At 34.9% G+C, this 20,922-nt stretch overlaps 1 protein-coding gene and 1 non-coding gene across 2 annotated transcripts in view; both read right to left on the reverse strand.

Moving 5' to 3' along the window:
• COL4A5 (collagen type IV alpha 5 chain) overlaps positions 1 to 20,922 on the reverse strand; it is a 262,054-nt gene that overhangs the window by 93,837 nt on the left and 147,295 nt on the right. Inside the window, exons 4-18 of the mRNA XM_004022429.5 lie at positions 19,388 to 19,432; positions 15,232 to 15,276; positions 15,082 to 15,144; positions 11,953 to 12,006; positions 11,607 to 11,633; positions 9,601 to 9,681; positions 7,531 to 7,593; positions 5,839 to 5,874; positions 5,614 to 5,655; positions 5,357 to 5,449; positions 3,950 to 4,003; positions 3,797 to 3,853; positions 3,469 to 3,513; positions 1,781 to 1,834; positions 219 to 260 (exon numbers count right to left, since the gene is read on the reverse strand). Coding sequence (XP_004022478.1) covers positions 219 to 260; positions 1,781 to 1,834; positions 3,469 to 3,513; positions 3,797 to 3,853; positions 3,950 to 4,003; positions 5,357 to 5,449; positions 5,614 to 5,655; positions 5,839 to 5,874; positions 7,531 to 7,593; positions 9,601 to 9,681; positions 11,607 to 11,633; positions 11,953 to 12,006; positions 15,082 to 15,144; positions 15,232 to 15,276; positions 19,388 to 19,432 — 801 coding nt within the window. The remainder of the gene's footprint in view (positions 1 to 218; positions 261 to 1,780; positions 1,835 to 3,468; positions 3,514 to 3,796; positions 3,854 to 3,949; positions 4,004 to 5,356; positions 5,450 to 5,613; positions 5,656 to 5,838; positions 5,875 to 7,530; positions 7,594 to 9,600; positions 9,682 to 11,606; positions 11,634 to 11,952; positions 12,007 to 15,081; positions 15,145 to 15,231; positions 15,277 to 19,387; positions 19,433 to 20,922) is intronic.
• On the reverse strand, positions 4,532 to 4,639 carry LOC114111883 (U6 spliceosomal RNA). The gene has a single exon (XR_003587613.1). It is a non-coding gene; the product is annotated as a U6 spliceosomal RNA (small nuclear RNA).

Below are 20,922 nucleotides of genomic sequence, written 5' to 3' on the forward strand. Positions count from 1 at the left end.
TTATTATGGAGAAATAATACACAGGCAGACCAATACGAAGACTCCGAGGTCAACCTCACTGAAGTTTTAGATGTAAAGACTTTTAAGACAGGAGGAGTTGATAAAGACTTGGAATTTTGTGTTCTATGAGGAAAAGGTATGGAGTATATAATTAAGACACAAAAATTTAAATGCACTAATAAATTTAATAAATAAAAACTGAAAGAAAAAAAACTTACAAGTCCAGGAGGCCCAGGTGGGCCAGTGTCACCTTTTTGACCCTGTTCAACACAATTATACAACAGATTAGTAAAAATCACATGAAAACATCAATTTCCTCAAAAATATAACTGATAAGTTTCATAAAGACCCAGAAATACACAATAAAAAATATCAAAGAGAAATACAAAATGAGTTAATAAAACACTACTTAGCTAAGCCTAGGAAAACCTGTGCTGTTATGTCAGATTTACAAGCTATATGATGCTGACCAGATCAACTAACTTATTTGCCTTATATATAGACCAGACTTCTAAGGTATTTCTAGTGGTAACATAGAGAAGACACTGAATTAAAAAATTGGTATTACTAGAATCAGCTAAAAATCTTTACCCTTTTCTTACATTTAGCCATGTCTTTTTCAAAAAACTTGTCAGGGTCATAAATTTAGTGTCATTTCCATTAGTGACAGATATTTTAAAGCTGATGGAGTTAACTATCACCAGGAATAGCTAATAAATCATATTTGGTTTGTGACTTTGCTCTTAGAATCTACTGAAAGACAAATTCAGACAAAACTGTTACCCTTAACCAGCAGATACAACAGGTGAAGATCACAGTATTCAACTGTTACTCCACTGGCCAAGACCCGAGAATAGGTGTACCTCTCACACCTCTACTCTCATTCTAGACTTATTCACAGAAACCTTTCGTCTATCTATAAGCTTCTTTTAGTTTAAGGAGATACTCTGTCCTATAACTTCACATACAACTAGAAAAACAAAATGTTATTCTTTTGAGTATTTATTATCTTCCTTTATTCTAGCTGTGCCTCTTAAGCCAGTCTAGAATTTTGGATCTAGTTTAGAGATAAAATCATCATTAAAACATGTACCCTCTGGGTACATTCAAGTTTCTCACATGTCCCTGTCCCTGCAAAACAAAGCTTTTAATAGAAAGCAATTAAAGACCAGAGAGATTAGAAAAATGGATGTTTTGTGATCTGCTATAAATATGGGAATTTGGGCTTCATATATTTTTTTTTTCAAAGTCACTTTTATAATAGGGAACTAAATAAATGACTTCAGTCAGGCTCCATGGCCAAATGAAAAAACAACAGCCAACAACAACAATAACAAAAAACAACAACAAGGAATTAGCTACGGGCTTCCAGACAATAATTGCCTAGAGAATGGAAATGTTTAGTGGCAACATTCTAAATTCACAGCTATAAGCCTTTTTTAATACAAAGGCCTCAATAAAATAGTGCTGAATCTTCTTTCTGGAGAACAAAAGTTTTGCCAATACATGCTCAAAGTAAAGGCATCAGCTTTTAACAATGGAAATGCTAAAGTTAAACAATTCTCCATGTGTTTCTATCAGATGGACTGTGATTTAGGATAGTGAATGAAAATTTAGGGAATTGGTATAAGAGAAAAGGGAATAACATCAAAAGATGGATAAAGAAGGTGTAGTTTGAATACAAAAGCTAGTTACTTAGAAATTTTCATTTATAACTGGGATGAAAAGAATTGTGCTAATCAGAATAAAAGCAGTTCCCTAGGCGTTTTAAAATTCTTACCTTTTCTCCATCTCTTCCTGGTTCACCAGGGTAACCAGGATCACCAGGCAAACCCTTTAAAAACACAGAAGACAGTGACATCAGCAAAAATGGTGGAATAAGAACCTCCAAAATTCCTCTCCTCCATAAAAGCACCAAGGACATTGACAAAAATGGTCAATCTTTTTAGAACTTTAGAAATTAAGCAAGGGTTTGCAGCAATCCAGGAAATGTATTTTTTTGGAGAAAAAAAGACTGAACCTTGGTAAGAACAAAGTGGTTTGTGGCTCTATTTCCATCACCCTTCCTCAGTTTCACAGCAGCCTTGAAAACGAACAGCTCACAATCAAGGTAAAGCATAGCAGCAACCAGAAGGGAAAGAACCCGGCTGAAGCTTCTTTAAAGCCCCATCCCCACAGAATTGTCATTTCTGGTGGTTCCCAGAAAGATCCCATTACTTGACCTAATTTTACTTCTCCCAGTGCAAAGAGAGAAAAGCCTTTTCCCTAGGGATATCTGTCAAAAACAGAGGCAGTTGTTGAACATCATGATTGCATAAATCATTGTTTCAAAAGAAGACAGGAACTGAGGTCCTGAATTGGAACCCCCCCTCTGGAGAAGGGAAAGGTTACCCACTCCAGTATTCTGGCCCAGAGAATTCCATGGACAGTATAGTCCATAGGGTTGCAAAGAGTTGGACACGACTAAGCAACTTTCACTTTCACCATTTTATATGTTTAAGCCATTGGCGAAGCTACAGTTTGTAAGTTGAGGACTGCCTGTTTAGCAAAATTATTTAGAAATCAATTTATCTGATTTGATTGAATATTACTTTACAACTTCCAGTCTTATTAAGAATGCTCCCTTTCCTGCAGAGTAGTCTCCAAATTTCATCAAATTTTCTATCTGTCTTTGAAAACATCTTTTAACATCTATGGTGGATACTCCTGATACTAAGGCTGCCTGAAATAATGTTCCTGGACTTCCATATTTTTATTTGCCTCTTTTTTGGTAGTAATTAGAATTATATGTCAAAACTTTAACTGGAAAAAGAAAACTTATGTTCACACAAAACAGAGTATGTGAAGGTTTTTAGCAGTTTATTCATGATGGTAAAAACCAGAAACAACCAAAATACCTTTCAATGAGTAAATGTATCAACCTTGGTACTCCATATAGTCATATACTGGTCAGCAATTAAAAGTGAATGAACTGCTGCTATACAATACAGTGTGTTATACTATGTGAAAGAATTCTGATTCAAAAAGCTGTATACGCTGTGACTCCATTTTTATGACACTCTGGATAAGCAACATTACAGAGATGGAGAACAGATCAGTTGTTTCAATGGACACTGGGTGAGGGGAGGGGAGGGAATAACTACGAAAGATCATGAGAGAACTTTTGAGAGAGATGGAACTGTTTTTTATTATGGAGATTGATACACAACTTATGTGTTTGTCAAAACACACAGAACTGTGCACCAAAATGGTTCATTTTACTGTATACAAATGATATCTCAATAAATCTGACTTAAAAATCTATCTAAAAAAACAGAGAAATTTCAAATTCATATTTAAAAGAGATAGAAAGGATAGTTTCTATTCATTTAAACTATTTTCAAACCCAAGCCTCTTTGCCATCCTGCTTTTTTATCAACATGTACAAATGTTGCCATTTGAAGGGGAGGGTGGATTTTAAATACTCACTGGAATTCCTGGTTGGCCATTCTCTCCATCTTTGCCTGGTTTACCCTATTTAGGATTCAAGGAAATATAATAATATAATTTTGTTATTTAGAAATGCAAGGTTAAAGGATATAACAAGCTTTCTTCCAGCCTGGGACTCTCTTCAGTAGACTTTCTAGACTTTAATGTTATAATAAATAAATAAATATGTCATTCATGCCATTTTGAGGGAATGAAGGCAGGATTTAAGAGGAAAAAATAAAATTACACACATGTACAGTGCATGAGTACGTGCACAAAGACACGTTTGAAAATTTGTGTAAAGTTTATTAGAAGCCATAACACTTACTCTTTTGCCAGGCTCTCCTTGCTCACCCTTCTCACCTTTCACACCACCTGGAGGACCCTATACAGACAAAAGTAATTTTACATTGGTTCATGCAGTACTATGTGAGATTATCAATCTACATTAAATGATGCTAAAGAATTTTAGGTTACTTACTGGAGGACCACGTATCCCTGGGGGTCCAGGAGGCCCTCGGTCACCAGGAAGTCCCTATGCAGTGGCAGGGAAAAGGAAAGCAATATTAAAATTGTTAGTACTGTTAGGAACAATTTTAACTAGGTGAACTACAGACTCATGTACTATAATCAAAGATGTTTCAAATTCAAAGTTGAAATCTACTAGGCAAAAACAATCTAGGGCCATCTTTTCTTATTTCAGTTAATTTTTAGTGTATGTACAAGCCAAGTTTTGAGGTAAAGAGTAAGAAAGCACTTCAAAGTAAAGTACTAATGATTTTTTTATTCTTATAAAATATTTTGTAATCATATAATTTGATCCCCTCATCTATTCTACTGCATGTATGCTAAGTCGCTTCAGTCCTGTCCAACTCTTTGCAACCCCATGGACTGTAGCCTGCCAGGCTCCTCTGTCCCTGGGATTCTCCAGGTATGAACACTGTAGTGGGTTGCCAAGGGCATCTTCCCAACCCGAGGATCAAGCCAGTATCTCTTATACCTCCTATATTAGCAGGCAAGTTCTTCACCACTAGTGCCACCTGGAAAGGCACCCCCACCCCCGGCAAATATGGAACACTTCATGAATTTGCATGATATCCTTGTGTAGGGGCCATGCTAATCTTCTATGTATCATTCCAATTTTAGTATATGTGCTGGCGAAGAGAAGCAATTTATCAGTAATACCATCTTTCTCCCTAAATATCAGTGAAACATAGAAAACATGGTCATCTAAAACAGTGACAATCTTACAATGACTTAATTTTGTACATAAAGGCATTATTCATAATAGCCAAAAATGGGAAAAAAGTCAAGTGTCCGTCAACTGATGAATTAATACACAAAATGGGGAATATACATGCAAAGGACTATTAACTCAGCCATAAAAAGGAACAAAGTACTAATACACACTACAACATAAATGAACTTGAAAAGATTATAATAAAAAAGAAACCAGAGAATATCATATATGATTCCATTTATATAAAAGGTCCAAAAATAGGCAAATCTTTGGAGCCAAGAATTAAATTAGTGGTTTCATTTAATTAAACTTTCAGTGCTTGAAAGTTTAGGGAAAAATATTAAGTGATAACTAATAGGTGTGGGGTTTTGTTCAGGGGGCTCATGAAAATGTTCTAAAATCAGACTGCAGTGATTGTTTGACTATCTTGTGAATATATTAAATAGATGTAATTGTACACTTTAAATGGGTGAATTTTACAGTAAATAGAGTATATCTCAGTCAAGATATTTTAAAATTTTAATTATCTCTAACCCTTGTTATTTCAAAAAGACTATCACAAAAAACCTTATTCCAGCTTGTACTGCATTTTAATGGAATGCCACTTTCATAGCAAGATAGTCATTGATTTCCTCCCTACATACTCACCTGATCTCCTTTCTGAAACTCTACATCGATTGGTCTTTTTTGTTCACTGATCTGCCCAGGTGGCCCAGGGGGGCCCTGAAGACCTTGCTCACCCTGTTTGCAAGATAAAATAAGTACGTAATATTTCATAGTTTAAACAGACAATAATATAATATAACATGCAAACTAATTTAGTTGCAAGAAGCAAAAAGACAAGTTCAAATGACGGTGAAAGAAAACAACTGAGGGTTGAATAATCAACTTTTTTCTCTACTCACCTTCTCACCCTTGGGTCCCTGGAAATTTAATCCCATATTCCCCTGAAGAGAGAGATTTGAATTTAAAACCTCATTGACTATGGCAGAAACCAACACAACATTGTAAAGCAGTTTTCCTCCAATTAAAAAATAAACAAATTACATTAAAAAACCTCATTGACAATAACAACAACAACAACAAAATCCACACCAAATATAAGATGCTAAAAGAAGAAAGAAAATTACCTTTGGTCCTGGAAGTCCTGGTGGGCCAGGAGGGCCCTAGGAGTGAAAGACACAGAAAAAGGATAAAAGAGTTATATTGATGAATATACTAAAAATAAGTTGGTTTCATAGAAGTAAGGACTGAAAAAAGTCTTTTAAAATAATATTTCCTGAGGTTTTTTTTCTCATTGTTTTCTTGTCAGAGACACATATTTAAATTGAAACTAGACACATATTTAAAAGAAACTAGGCAATAGTGGTGACTTCTCTTGACAGGCTACAAATGGGTGAGGGAAGAAATACAAGGATGGGTAGAGGCCATGGGGTAGCACTCATGCCAAACAAAAATTAATCTCAACAAATATCAAACTTATCATGTCAGAATCATGGGTTAAACTCAGGTACCATTAGACAATTAACTGTCCAGTTCTAAAACGCATGCGTTTACTTTTTTAGTGCAATTTGATTGTATATGATCTTTGTATATTTGAGAATGTTTTAAGGTTTGAAAAGTTAAATTGGCCTTTGTCTGTCCAGGGATATCACCTCCTGATATCAACTGATCTGTTTATTTACATATTATACCTTCGTAGCATTTCTAAGACTTTGCTTCATCCTTTGAATCAAGGTTAATTGCAGGGACATTAAGAACAGACTGAATGTGCTATGTGGTCACAAGAATTAAGGAAATTCAAGGTGTAGCAATACACCTACGGTAGGCCAAAGTTGTAAGATTTTGGAAAAAGTGCCCTGCTCCAGAGTCTCATGTTTTGCAAGATATTTACAACTAAAACAAACTAAACAAAGAGGTTTTCTAATCCTCTCCTAAAGATTCCTAAAAAAGCGGAAATTACAATCTTTTTCTGGTAGATCTTCTAGTATTTATCAAACATTATTTTGTTATTCCATTCATTCATGAATAGAGGACCAATGGTCACAAGCAAAAATGTATAATCTATAAAGGTATAATGAAAACTGTCATTTAAATATATGATAGATGAGAGGTAGAGTGGCACATGAGCAATTACTTTGAAGTACAATTTTCTTGCCCTTTTAACAGGGCAACAGTAAAGTTCTAAGTTTAAAATATGACTTAAATGAAATTTAAGTATTTCAGGGGTAAAAGTACTTACAATTTATTAGAGTAGAAATATAAGTGACAATACAGGTAATAAAGTAAGAGAACTGGTTGCACATTCAGGGTCTTTCTAAGTTTCTGCTTCTTTCCTGGGGAATAAAGATCCTTATCCCATTTCAGAGTGATTCACTACCCTCACCAATCCTCCTGTTCTGTCACAGGTCCCTAAGAAATGAGAGCCAATTTTGTGCGTATGTGTGAATATCTATTTTTATTCCTTTTAAACAGAAAACTGCATCTTGAAGAAACATGTTTCATCAAGTGACTTAAGAATTGGCTTAGAAGTCTTCATAAGATGGCCCCAGAAGTGACTTCAAATCTGACACATCAAGAGTTAACCACCAAGATACTTTATTTTAAATCTTTCCTTTTGTGTACCTCATTCTTTCCATCTATAAAATGGAGCTATTATTTAGCACATATATTATTCACCATAACACTATAGAATCTCCTATATAAGAAAATTTAAGAAAACTATAGATCAAATTCATTATACTTTCAAGTAATACAAATAATATTAATATTTGTAAAATGAAAGAAAAGGAAGAGAAATGAAATCACAGAAGCAAGCTCACCATCAAACCTGGTGGTCCTGGGGGACCAATTGGCCCTGGTATACCAGGGGGACCAGCTGGGCCCTGTTATAAAGAAAGTAAAGAAAAGGATAAGAAAAAAACGTGTAGAAAGAACTAAATGGGTGAAATTTAAGTTAAGTTGCCAGAATTCTGTTCTACAATTCTATAATTCTGAAGTACTATAAGCAGAATTTTAAGATGTAGACGAATAAAAGGATTCATGTTGATGTATGGCAAAACCAATAGAGTATTGTAAAGTAAAATAAAGTAAAAAAAAAAGAATAAAAGGATTGAATGACTATAAAGAAATTCAACTAAACAGAATGAATGCAGTTCTTAGACAACTTGTGTTTTAGAGTGCTATACAATAAATATGGGACAAATGTATAGTCAGGAAGTTTTAAAACGAATCGCCAGTCCAGGTTCGATGCATGATACTGGATGCTTGGGGCTGGTGCACTGGGATGACCCAGAGGGATGGTACAGGGAAGGAGGCGGGTTCAGGATGGGGAACACGTGTATACCCATGGTGGATTCATGTTGATGTATGTACAATATTGTAAAGTAATTAACCTCCAATTAAAATAAATAAATGTATATTAAAAAATAAAATAAAATAAAATATGAAGCAATAAAGATGGGCAATTAGTGGAGCTTTTATGCTAGAAATGGGAAGGGAAAGCCTGCTAGTTTCAAGGTGGCTTCTCTAATTATAAAATAAAAATACATAAAATTAAACACAAAGAGGGATGTGAGAAAAACTGGGACAAAAGATAAAGGAATGATGTAATGGTTGCGGAGCAAAATTAGGCATCTTAATAAGCTGAAAATTTGACTGCCTTGAAATCTAGCAATTTTATATCTAGATATAAATTATGGATTGTTATATAATTTAAAAATCTCAAAACAACCCAAATATCCAACAACAGGAGATCAGAGAAACAAATTCTAGTATATCAAACAATGGACTATAACATGGAAGTGAAACTGAATGAACTATGGTCATATACAATAATATGGGTGAATCTTAACATATCAAATAGAAAAAGTTGCAGAAAACTACACATACATTTCATATTACTTTAAAAACTAAATACTCTTGTTTAATGATATATGTGCATGTAATAAAACTATTTTTAAGAAGAAATGGAAAACCCAGGATGGTAGCTACATCTTGGGAGAATGCAGAAGGATGTGACTGCCAAGAAAGGTTGATTGAAAATTACAATGTTCTAGTTTTTAAATACTGCATTGGGTTCATCAGTGCTCATTTGGTCATTATGCTTTATAACCTACATATACTTTGCATGTATTCTGCTTTTTTTTCAAATATAATACAGTAAAATTTAGAAAAGATTGGTAATACTTAAGAACATATGGATGGGTAATATCAAGTATGTATTAAGGTGATTAACGAAAAAAGTCCCTGACATTGTATCTTAGTGATCAAATATTAGAAAGAACTGATTTTTATTTTTGGCAAAGGGAACAATCCTCATGAAATATAAACCTTAAAAAAATTAATTCCCTAGTCTATAAATCCCCCAAAGTTGTTATCATCTCTATGTATGTTATGTGTAGGCTGACATGACAATTCTTTAGGAAAAATTAGATCACACTTGATGTTCACTATACATATATTTTATTCTTTCAGCCTTCAAAGTATGGTCATACATTATGCGTAATTGATAATGTTATAAATGAATTCTTCAAATACCTTGAATGGGAAACCTGCAATTTTTAATCAGACCATTTACCTCTACTACCCTATTGATCTCCACAGCACAGAAATAAGACTGTATAGAAGGCTGTTTCTGCTGCAAAACTCCGAAACAAAAACTTCTGTGGAAACTGGATTTGAAAGGTAAAAGAACAAGCCACATTTCTTAAAAAGGTCCCTGGTCAAGACTGCTTTTATTTTTACATACAACATACCTGCCATATCTATCAAACCTCAGATGATAATTTCTGTAATGAAAATAGAGAATACTAAAGGCTGAGGATTAAAAAAAAGTGATGCTTGATCTGATTTAATCAATAGGGCCAAGTAGAAAGTCAGCAGATGCTTACTTGAATGCCAGGAGGACCTGGATATCCTGGATTACCCTTTGGTCCCGGCAGAGATGACATGATTATACTACCCGGTTCCCCCTGAAAGAAACCATAAGTGGCGATTGTAAGTAATACTTATGATATGGGAAAGCTGGCCAGAATACAAAAAAATGAACTAAGCGTTCAACTTGTCACATAAGTGTCCTCACAGATTGAGGCGACCTCAGTAGTTAAATGAATACATTTACTCTTCAAAGGAAAATGAGGAAGTGGGTAGAGGACATGGAAGTACAGTCAATTTGTTGAGAACCTGTCATACCTTTGGTTACTCATTCACAAAAAAACATTAAATATTAATATTTGCCAAGAATCGTGTTAGGCTTTGGATGCTTTGTAGCAAAGAAGATAAAACAAGACACCTGTTCTCACTGTGCTAATAATATACTGGAGAAATTCATATCATAACATGTAAACAAATAAGATGATAAAATTTTCTGTTTAGGACTATAAAGGAAAACTACATGGTACATGATAAAGAAATGGTGGAGAACAATCACAGAAATGATAATTATGTGATGTCCTAGAGGGGCTAACTATCGTTATAATGGAGATCATATTACAATATATAAACTTATCAAATTAACATGTACACCTTAAATTTACACAATGTTATATGTCAAATATATTTCAATTAAAAAAATAGTGGAGAAAATTTGTTTGGGCAGTAAAGAAGGGCAATCTATGAAGGCAACATTCAGGCTGAAATCTAAAGGATCATGAGTCAGCCAGGTGAAGATGGGGGAAGAGCATTAGGCAATGTAAGCAGCATGAACAAAGGACCCAGAAAGGGAAGAATCTGGCACATTCAAACAACTTAATGCAGACTGGTGTGATCAGGGAGCCCAATGAAAAGCAGCTTAGGAATGAGGCTGGAAATGTGGGGCGAGGACCAGAATATGCAGATCTTACAGGCCATAGAAAAAAATGTGGACTTTATCTTGGATGCAATGGGAAACCCTTGAAGGTTTATAAGGAGACATTTAAATTACTGATTTATATTTTTAAAAGATCATTCTTGGCTGCTTTGTATAGAATAAATCATGCTGGGAGGTGCGAGGGACAAAAAAGAAACTAGTTAAGAGGCTACTACACTAATCCAGATGTGGCATTATGGTTAGTAGGCTAGCAGTGGAAATGAAAAAGTAGATGAATTTTAATATATATACTTACAGGCAAAATTAACAGTATTAAGAGACAGTATGCAATGAGGAGATGTGTGAAAGAGTAGAAAATGCAAATACTAACTCTCAGGTTTTGGTACATGTAAAAGTGTACATGGTATATAGTGATACAAATTTTAGAGATGAGGAAAACAGAAGGAGGAAAAGGTTTATTTGGGGATCTGGGTTAACTCTGAGGACATTAATTTGAATGTCTGGGAGATAAGTCAGGGGGATGTCAGGGAAGCAATTTAATGCATGCATATAACTCAGAAGAAAATTCTGTTTTAGAGATAGAAATGTAGGTGTTCCATAACTAGACAGCAATCAATACCAAGAGCATTAATGATATTTCTAGGCATAGAAGGGAAGAAGGGATCAGGACTGTGTCTTGATGCCTGCTAGATAGAATAACATGAGCTTGCATAGAAGACTGCAGAATGACTGGAGATGCAGAAGAAAGATTAGGAAAAGGGAAAGAATATTCCCAGAATATTCCCTTGCAGAAGCCAGAGGGAAAGAATATTTCCAGAGGGAGCAGGTCTCAACTGAATCAAAATGTAACAAGGAAGGTATCAAAAAGAACTGTGAGGCTGATATACACATTTGCAAGCATATTAGCCCATAAAAGGTACTTAAAGCCACAAGAACAAAGGAGAATAGTTAAGGAGAGCTCATAAATGTGCACCTGTGCAACTTCTAGAAGCATCCATTTTAAGACAGAATTCAGAGACATTATCTGACTGAAGATGCAGGCTTTCCAAATACTGTAAAATGCTTACCTTTCCAACATGAGATACTTACCTTCATACCTGGGATCCCAGGAGGTCCCTATTATTAAAAAGAAAAGGAATTATATGAATGAGAGGGGAAGGAGCAAGCAAAATTGAATAGATTGCTATAAGATCATTCTGAGGAAAGGGTACCTTAAGATACTTAGAGATGACATTTATATTAAATATGCACTACAGAATCTTTGCTTTTATCCAGCAGAAAGCTCTATGCACTACTAATTTCTTTTTTTTAATCCTTTTACTTTATTACTTTGAAAAGTACTATTTTGTTCCATACAAATGCACTGAGCTCACTTTGTACACTTCTGCTTACGTTAATTCCTGTGTTCGTTATAATTCCGAATTTTATAACTTACTGGAGGACCCTGTAAACCAGGAAAACCGGGACTGCCTGGAAATCCACGTTCTCCCTAGAAGGAGTTAAAAATAAAAAGCATGGAGGAACAAAAAAACAAAGCATCATTATACCAACAATGACTTACTGAAAAAATTTCTGCAAGTCATTTTGAAACATGCCAGATTGTCCAAAATTCATTAGCCTTCACTTTTCAATTACCTTATACCAACTATCCATATCAATTCAGCCTTCTAAGATACTTTTATCTCCACTCATGAATCCCAATCAGAAATAAAGGGAAAAAAAATCTACTTTAGTCATTTTCTTCTGACAAATCCATTTTGAGAGAATCATACCACAGATTCTTGGCTATCATCACATTTAATAGTTAATGATCTGCCCCAATTTCCTGCCCATGTATTATATAGATTCATATTTTAACTGCCCCATTGCTTTTCCCTTTTATTGTAAACTATTTCAAATTATTTTTGTAAAGAGGAAAAGATGGTTAGAAAGAATGCCATTAATATCACCAAGAGTATAATCATAGCAATAGTTTTAGCAATTGCAGGTCATTTTGTTCTCTAGGCATCCAGTCTTTCTCATTCCCTATTGTAAAGTACTAATATGGACATTTGGTTTAGAAAACAAAAGCTAAAATGGCTGTAGAAGAACCCCAATGCAACCTCCTTTCAAATACCCATGTGCTATAGTACTTCTAGAAACATCCTTGTCAGAGGCTTAAAAGAGTAAATGATACAGCTATGTACCTTTGACTTATTGTCCAATATCCCTTTCTCCACCACATTTTACACATGGAAAAAATTAGCCCAGACAGAAAGGAAGTGGCCTGTACATCAAGTTTAGAAAACAGAGAGCAAAAGAATCCATATGTTTTGACTCCATCTCTAGGGTTCATTCAATTAGTTACATAGTTAGAAATATAAGAATCCATTTAATCTGGAGGTACACATAATGCTTTTTTCAGGCCAGTATTCTGGAGTGGGTAGCCTTTTCCTTCTCTAGGGGATCTTCCCAACCCAAGGATCGAACCCTGGTCTCCCGCATTGCAGGCGGACTCTTTACCAGCTGATCCACAAGGGAAGCCCAGTTACATAGTTAGAAATATAAGATTCTATTTAATCTGCAGATGCACATAATGTTTTTAAAAAATTTTGTTGTTTACATAATTGGAGGGGACTCAAATGCAAACTAATCATGAGATCTGCTAAGGTGTTGCTTTAGCAATAAAAGAAAAAGACCCCTTTAATCATATAGCATACTATACTCACTGTAGACATATCTGGTCTTAAAACTTTGGCTAGTAGTCTGTTTGTTGCTCAGACATGCTAGCAAAAAACAATCAAATTACCAGAATAGGCACATGAATGTAGTGTGTTTTAACATGCAATATGGCATGCAAGCTAACTCCATGTTGGTCCTATCATTGTAAGGTTGCCCCAAGCAAAAATGAAAAACACAAGTAAGCCTCACAAATCCCAAATCAGAATATTATTATTACTAGTGGCAAGGATGACACTGACTCGGAGAAATATTGAAGGTAACAATTACTTTACTGCCTACAAGTGTACACTACAATGATTATCATAAAATGTGATGGCCTGCATAATACAAAATAGTTTGTTCAAGTTATTTTAAATATTATGCCCTAATATAAAATATGATAAAAGTCATTAATTTAAAAGATCTATGGTATTTTAGAATAGTTTCACAGAGTATTATATGCAATACTGAAATATCAAAAGGATACACAGAAAACAGTATTTCATTAACCTATATAAGGAGAAAAGTGAGAGAATAAGAAATGGAAACAAATACTTGTAAGCTTTTAAAAAGAGCAAATTTTCCTCTCTTTTTTTCTTGCTTTCACTTTATACTTAATCCAAATAGTTGGATTTAGTCTTGACTAAAGAAAAGAGGGCCAGGAAACAATGTTTGTAGCATATGACACTTTATTTTCTCACTTGTTAAATTCATTATTTTCTATGATGGAGAAGTTTCAGGGTTCATACTAACAGTTCATAGTAAAAACTGATGTGGTGTATTATATATAGATTCTTAGGATTTTTCTTCAGGAAGTTATTAGGTAAGATAAAAAAGGTTTAAGAATATGAAAGATTTGAAAATTTTAAGTGTACCTAGTTTAAAAAAAATCAAAGTTAATGAATAACATTCATAAGTATTACTCTTAACAACTGATAATATAGATGTGTGTGTGTGTATATATACACATACATACATATGTGTGCTTATATGTACAAACATATACTGTGGTGTTGGAGAAGACTCTTGAGAGTCCCTTGGACTGCAAGGAGATCCAATCAGTCCATTCTAAAGGAGATCAGCCCTGGGTGCTCTTTGGAAGGAATGATGCTAAAGCTGAAACTCCAGTACTTTGGCCACCTCATGCGAAGAGTTGACTCATTGGAAAAGACTCTGATGCTGGGAGGGATTGGAGGCAGGAGGAGAAGGGGATGACAGAGGATGAGATGGCTGGATGGCATCACTGACTCGATGGACGTGAGTCTGAGTGAACTCCGGGAGTTGGTGATGGACAGGGAGGCCTGGTGTGCTGCAATTCATGGGGTCACAAAGAGTCGGACATGACTGAGCGACTGAACTGAACTGATATATCCTAATTCCTTTTTCACTCTCATTTAACTCTCATTTCATTCACTGAAACATGTATACTATCATATGTGAGATAGATTGCCAGTCCAGGTTTGATGCATGAGACAGGGTGTTCAGGGCTGGTGCACTGGGATGACCCTGAGGGGTGGGATGGGGAGGGAGATAGGAGGAGGGTTCAGGATGCGGAACACATGTACACCCATGGCTGATTCATGTCAATGTATGGCAAAAACTCTCATTCTCCTTAACACTAAAACACAAAAGGGATTTGGTAGGTAATATTCAACTCAATGCAATATCCCAACTAATTATACAGACTTAAAGAATTACTGATATTTCAGTATATTGAAAATGCTAACTCAGAACATACTCTATGTCTGTCCTAGACATGAAGCTACTATATCTCTTCTTTGACATTCTCGATATTGATTTCTTGAAATGTTTAAGTCCATTATTTTCAAGCATATCGCCTAAGATTAAGTCAAATAAATCTCACCTTGGTTCCATTGCATCCAGGGATACCTTGAGGTCCTGGGGCCCCATCATGGCCTGGCATTCCCTTTGAAAGGGGATATAACACATGTATAATATTTCTTAGATTACTGTTTTAAGAGATTTTAAAAATAAGAAGCCAAATTCTACTTACAGGAAGACCTGGTGTCCCTGGAAATCCAGGAAGTCCAGGAGGACCCTATAAAAAGAAACAAATAGCCAAATAACAACCAATGACAATAAAATAATATCCAACCTAAGGGAGCTAAGAAAACTACATTTAGACAGCAACGGACAAAATGTGTCATTGATTATTACCACTCATTCTTTTTTAAACACTATATAAAGAACTATACATGTTTAAAATCTCTTTTATAGAAACCTATAGAAGATACTCCTATTTGAGTGAGTTGTTTTAATTGTCCTTAATTCAGTTCAGTCGCTCAGTCATGTCCGACTCTTTGTGACCCCATAGACCGTAGCCCACCAGGCTCCTCTGTTCATGGAATTGTCCAGGCAAGAATACTGGAGTGGGCTGCCATTTCCTTCTCCAGAGAACAAATAGGGACATAAATAAATAAACTATGGTATATCTGCATAATAAAAAACCATGCAGCTTTAAAAAAGAATGTGGAAGGTCTCTGTACACTGAAATACATACTGATCTCCAGGATAGAATGTTAAGTAAAAGAAACAAAGTTTAAGTAGTGTATATAATATACTACCTTTTTATAACAAAGGTAGTGATACTAAACAATGAAAAGATAAACAGAAAATGAAAAATGATTACCTCTGGGGGAAAGAGGAAAGAGAATGGGGAGATGGTAAAGAAGGATGGGAAGCATCTCTGACTATACCTAGTCTTATAGAACAATGCACTTATTTTAAATAATGAAAATTTTTTAAAAAAGGTAAAGAGGAAATCATCAAGAATTAAAAGCAAGCTGGAACCAATGAACCTAATGTACATCAAACTGTGGACAGTGACCATACATAGAAGAAAACTACTTTTGACTGAAATGAGTCAATTTAGCAAAGAAATAATTAGTGGCAGTTTTCTACTATTGCTTTTAAAATTGAAATGTTTATTTTGTTTATTTGTATATTGTTATTTTGAAGTCATTATAGCTATACTGTAGGACAAAGGAATTAATTATATTAATATAATTGGGAAATGAAGATTTTCAGGTTCGAGAGAGAAAGGTGGCAGGGGGAGAGAACAAGCATAAAAAAATTATACTAAAGTTCAATTGGAAATAATAATATGAACTCATGATATTTTTTCTCTTTTAAAAAATACATATTTCTTAACTCTGTCCACTTAAAATACATCAAAATAGTGACAAAACTAGTAGCAATGAACACTCCTTATATTCAGACCGTGGAATCTAAATCACTGAAAGAATCTGTAATCAGAGACATGGTCAATTCCAGATCTAGAGAGGACATGCATAAGTTCAGCCTGAAGGGTCTTATGTCAAAAAGCAAAGAAATTATCAAAGATCAATAGGGTTTTGTCAATAGGACAAATCACAGGGGCCAACTTGAAGAGGCTCGCACAGACAAAGATGAAATAATTTGAGCTTCAAAAAGAATAATGAGTACAAGTGATTGAAACACAGAAATTACATGTTTCACTAAGAGTCGGACATGACTGAGTGACTTCACTTTCATTTTTCACTTTCATGCATTGGAGAAGGACATGGCAACCCACTCCAGTATTCTTGCCTGGAGAATCCCAGAGATGGGGGAGTCTGGTGGGCTGCCATCTATGGGGTCGCACAGAGTCGGACACGACTGAAGCGACTTAGCAGCAGCAGCAGCAGCAGCAGCAGCAATGATAAATTAAAAAAACCTTCCTTGATCATCACTCAAAGTTGCCAGTATACAAACTCATTACTCCACTAGAATTCAGCTGATAAATTAGAATTCAAGTTAGTAGATTAGAATTCAAGCTATTCAATGAAGGACTGGTAGACTTTTAAAACTTATCATTTTGCAATTCCAAATTAAAAAATAAAAAACAAAAACAGAAAACAAAAAACAAAAACTTGGATCTAACCAATGATCATGGATGGATGCTAAACCACTATGTGAAAGTTGATAGGGAAATTTTGGTGGCAGAATCAGGCTCATACATTTGAGACCATTGACCAAATCTAGCATCAAAAAAGTGGGATAGACAGACGTTTGTTCCATGAGATGTAATTCAATAGAAAATACACAGCACTACCTATAAAGTATTGTTTTTCAATTTTCTTTCTTTTTTTTATCAGTATAGTTTATATATAGTAAAATGCACACATCTTAAATGTACAGGTTTTTCTTTATTCCTAGAAAGTTCTCTAGTGCCTCTTCTAAGGCAACCTCAAAGTTGCAGGAAACATGGGGGGCAGAGAAATAAGTTAAATGACATCATGAGGAAACAATCAAGCAGATCCAGATTGTGGAACACAGTACAACGCCATGATCCAGTTTCTTCAATGGCATAAAAAAGGGGGCTTAAAAAATACATCAAGCAAATGCAATATGTGGAACTTGCCTGGATCTTGGTTTGAACAAACCAATTGCAAAAAGAAATCTTTGGGACAACTGAGAAAATCTGAATATGGACTGAATTTTAAAGGATATTGAGAAGTTTTTGCTAAGTTTTTGAGGTGTAATAATGCCATAATGTGGTAATCAGTTCAAGAAACATAATATTCACTGGTGGAATGATGATCTAAGGGATTTACTTTAAAATATTACAGGCAACAGTGGTGAGGTATAGAAACAAAGCTGTCAAAATGTTGATAGTTTTTGAAGCCAAGTAATAACTTCATGGGGGGTGTCACTGTAATATTAATATATTCTCTGTAAATGTGTGTATTTGTGCTTTAAATTTGTGTATTTGTGCTTTAAATTTTCCATAATAAGTCTTTTAAAATCTGCATGCCAACAGCTGCCTGTGAGCTGAGACCTGAGGATGCAGGAACTATCAGGCCACCAAGTTCTAAGCACTCTCAGACACTTGAAAGTGGAAAGTGATAGAGTGGACAGATTTTTTTAGTCTCAGCAGTATTTCGGACATAGTTAATGGTAGCTATAGCTATTAAGATATATGTTATGATTATTATGAACAGCTTTAATAGTATATTGATATTCAGTTATGATGGAAAAACACAGAAGCATGTCTGCTTAAACAATGTTAAGGGTTTTGAGTTTCTTCCCTGATTTTCCACTGATCTACCTACACTAGTCAAAAGTAGCACATAAGGCAAGCTACATGTTGTGAAGATGTATATAGCAAACAGAATATTTTAAATATTTATGTAAAATGTATACATCTAAATTTCTGGAGATCAGAGAATCAGAATGTTTTTCTTTGTAATACACATAAATATGCTAAGCCACCACCCATATATTCTATATTCAAATTCAGGGACCTTGTCAATCTATGAACACAGAATTACAGAGCTAAAAGAGACCATGGAGATTGTCTTGTTTGACTTTCTAATATAACAAATGAAGAAAGTAAGGCTCAGAAAAGTTAAATCTGATTTTCCAAAAGCCAGTACTATTTATAAACTAGTTTCCTCCCAATCTAAAACACACTGAAAAGTATATGTCTACTTAAAAGCTCTTCAGAAAAATTACACTAAATGTGCACTTAAATTTTCAAACACATCTTGAATTCCAGAACATTAAAACTTGAAAAATCATACATCTCAGAACTGATAAAATACTGTATTCTTCCAAAAATAGTTATTCTTTTTTTAAATATTTTGCTATAATGTAGTTACATGGTGGAATAGGCAGTAAAACTTTATGGAACTGGCTTCCTTTTTCAAAAATAGTTATTCTTTAACATAACGGCTTCAACTAGAGGCTTCCCAAACTTATTTTCTTCAAGACACACAAATACAATTGTATTATTTGTACCTGGTTCCCAGGGAGGGTACGTGACCTGAGGTGATCAGTACTCTGAACTCTGAGATGATCACCCTGATTGGGTAGTTCTGCTTTAAACCACTTATGTGATGTATATTTTTAAGAATTTGAAAAATTATTGAAATTCAACACTTTCACATTTCTCAACCATAAGCTACTTTAAAATCTTCTTATATTAGTTTAAATAGACATCTGGATATATAAAGACAACTATCAAAATACTAAAAAAGGCTAATTATAGACATATACACTCTGAAACTTCAAAAGATTTCACTTTTCTTCCTGAATTTCTATATGAGTCTTTTTCCAGTTGCCTTATAACACTTCAGTAGCTTCTTCGTTTGACCAACAAAACAAGTGATACAGCAAATATCACTTACTCTGATCCCTTTTGGTCCTGGTGGCCCTGGAATTCCATCATCACCCTGAAAAATACAACATATTTAGTTATGTTTCCTTCAAAAAGAGCCCTCGAATAACTAACTTTATATTGCAAACTGAGACAAATTTTTGTGAGCCTTTGTGAAAGTTAGTGATGAATTTACATACACAAGGAAGAAGTATTTATTATTGAGACTAAAAGCACTAAGATAAGTCAAAAGCTAAAAAGTAAGAAAGGCCTTTATTTACTAAGAAGAAAACTGTTGACATGCAGAAGAAACTTTATACCTGTAAAGTTAGTTATGAATCATGTCAAGAAAATAAAGATGAAATAGTGGTACAGATATCCTTCAAATTATTTGTGCGTGTGTGTGTGATCAGTCGCTCAGTCATGTCTGACTCTTTGGGACCCCATAGACCACAGCCCACCAAGGATTATCCTGGTCCATGGATTATCCAGGGAAGAATCCTGGAGTGGGTTGTCATTTCTACTTCCAGGGGATCTCCCTGACCCAGGGATCGAATGCATGTCTCCTGTATCTCCTGCACTGCCGGTGGAATCTTTACCACCGGGCCACCGGTGAAGCCCCAAATCATTTATGCATTAACAAAATTAGAGCTGAAAATCTGAACTGTTTCTATATTGTGTCAATCTGCTCACCATGCTGCTAATAAACAGCATCACCTCTGAACCTAAATATGAGCTATTCATGAGTTTGCTGTTTTAAAGCTTTGCTACATTTTATATAGGTACTTCCTACTGTCAGAGCTAAGGAGTAAGAAAGAACCACAGACTTCCCTTTCAAGCTTCTGCTGCAGACTCCATGCAAAAGAGGCTGCCCACAGGATTGTTAATCTATTTATCCATTTCTAGTTACAATGGCATTGCTGAGAATTTAAAGTCTTGCCTCACTAAGTTTTCCTAAGTAGTTTTTTTTTTTTTTTTTAAAGGAATAAAGAAAACCTAATCGTGCTCCAATAGGCAGGATTTTCGGTGGAACATACAGTTAGTAGGTCACGATCTGAGGCTTTATATAGTTTTACTAACTTGGGATATCTTGCTTTATACAAGCTTCCAAACTACTCTACTTACAATCCTAGAGATTCCCTTGGAGGTTCCTTTATGCCCATGTCACAGCCCCTCTTTAATCAGTAAAGCTCTGTTTTTATCTGTTTTATTTGGGGTTTCCATGAAAAATTTTATTTGGAGAAAATGTTACCTGATTAATAGTTTCTTATGCTGCTCTTACAAATTACCACAAACTTAGTGGGCTAAAAAATAATACAATCTTACATACAGTTCTGGAAGTCTCAGTGGGAGAGCTGTGTTACTTTCTGGAGGGTTGAGATTTCATTTATTTTCTTTCTCCAGCTTCGAGAGCGACCAGCATCCCTCTGCTCATGGCTCTCTTCAATCTTCAGTCAGTGACAGCTGAATGAGTTTTTCTAACATTGCATCACTCTGACACCGATTCTTCTGCCTCCCTCTCCCACATTTACAGGACCCTTGTGATTATACTGGGTCTACTCAGAG

This window comes from Ovis aries, chromosome X (genome assembly GCF_016772045.2).
Source record: "Ovis aries strain OAR_USU_Benz2616 breed Rambouillet chromosome X, ARS-UI_Ramb_v3.0, whole genome shotgun sequence".
Taxonomy (NCBI): domain Eukaryota; kingdom Metazoa; phylum Chordata; class Mammalia; order Artiodactyla; family Bovidae; genus Ovis; species Ovis aries.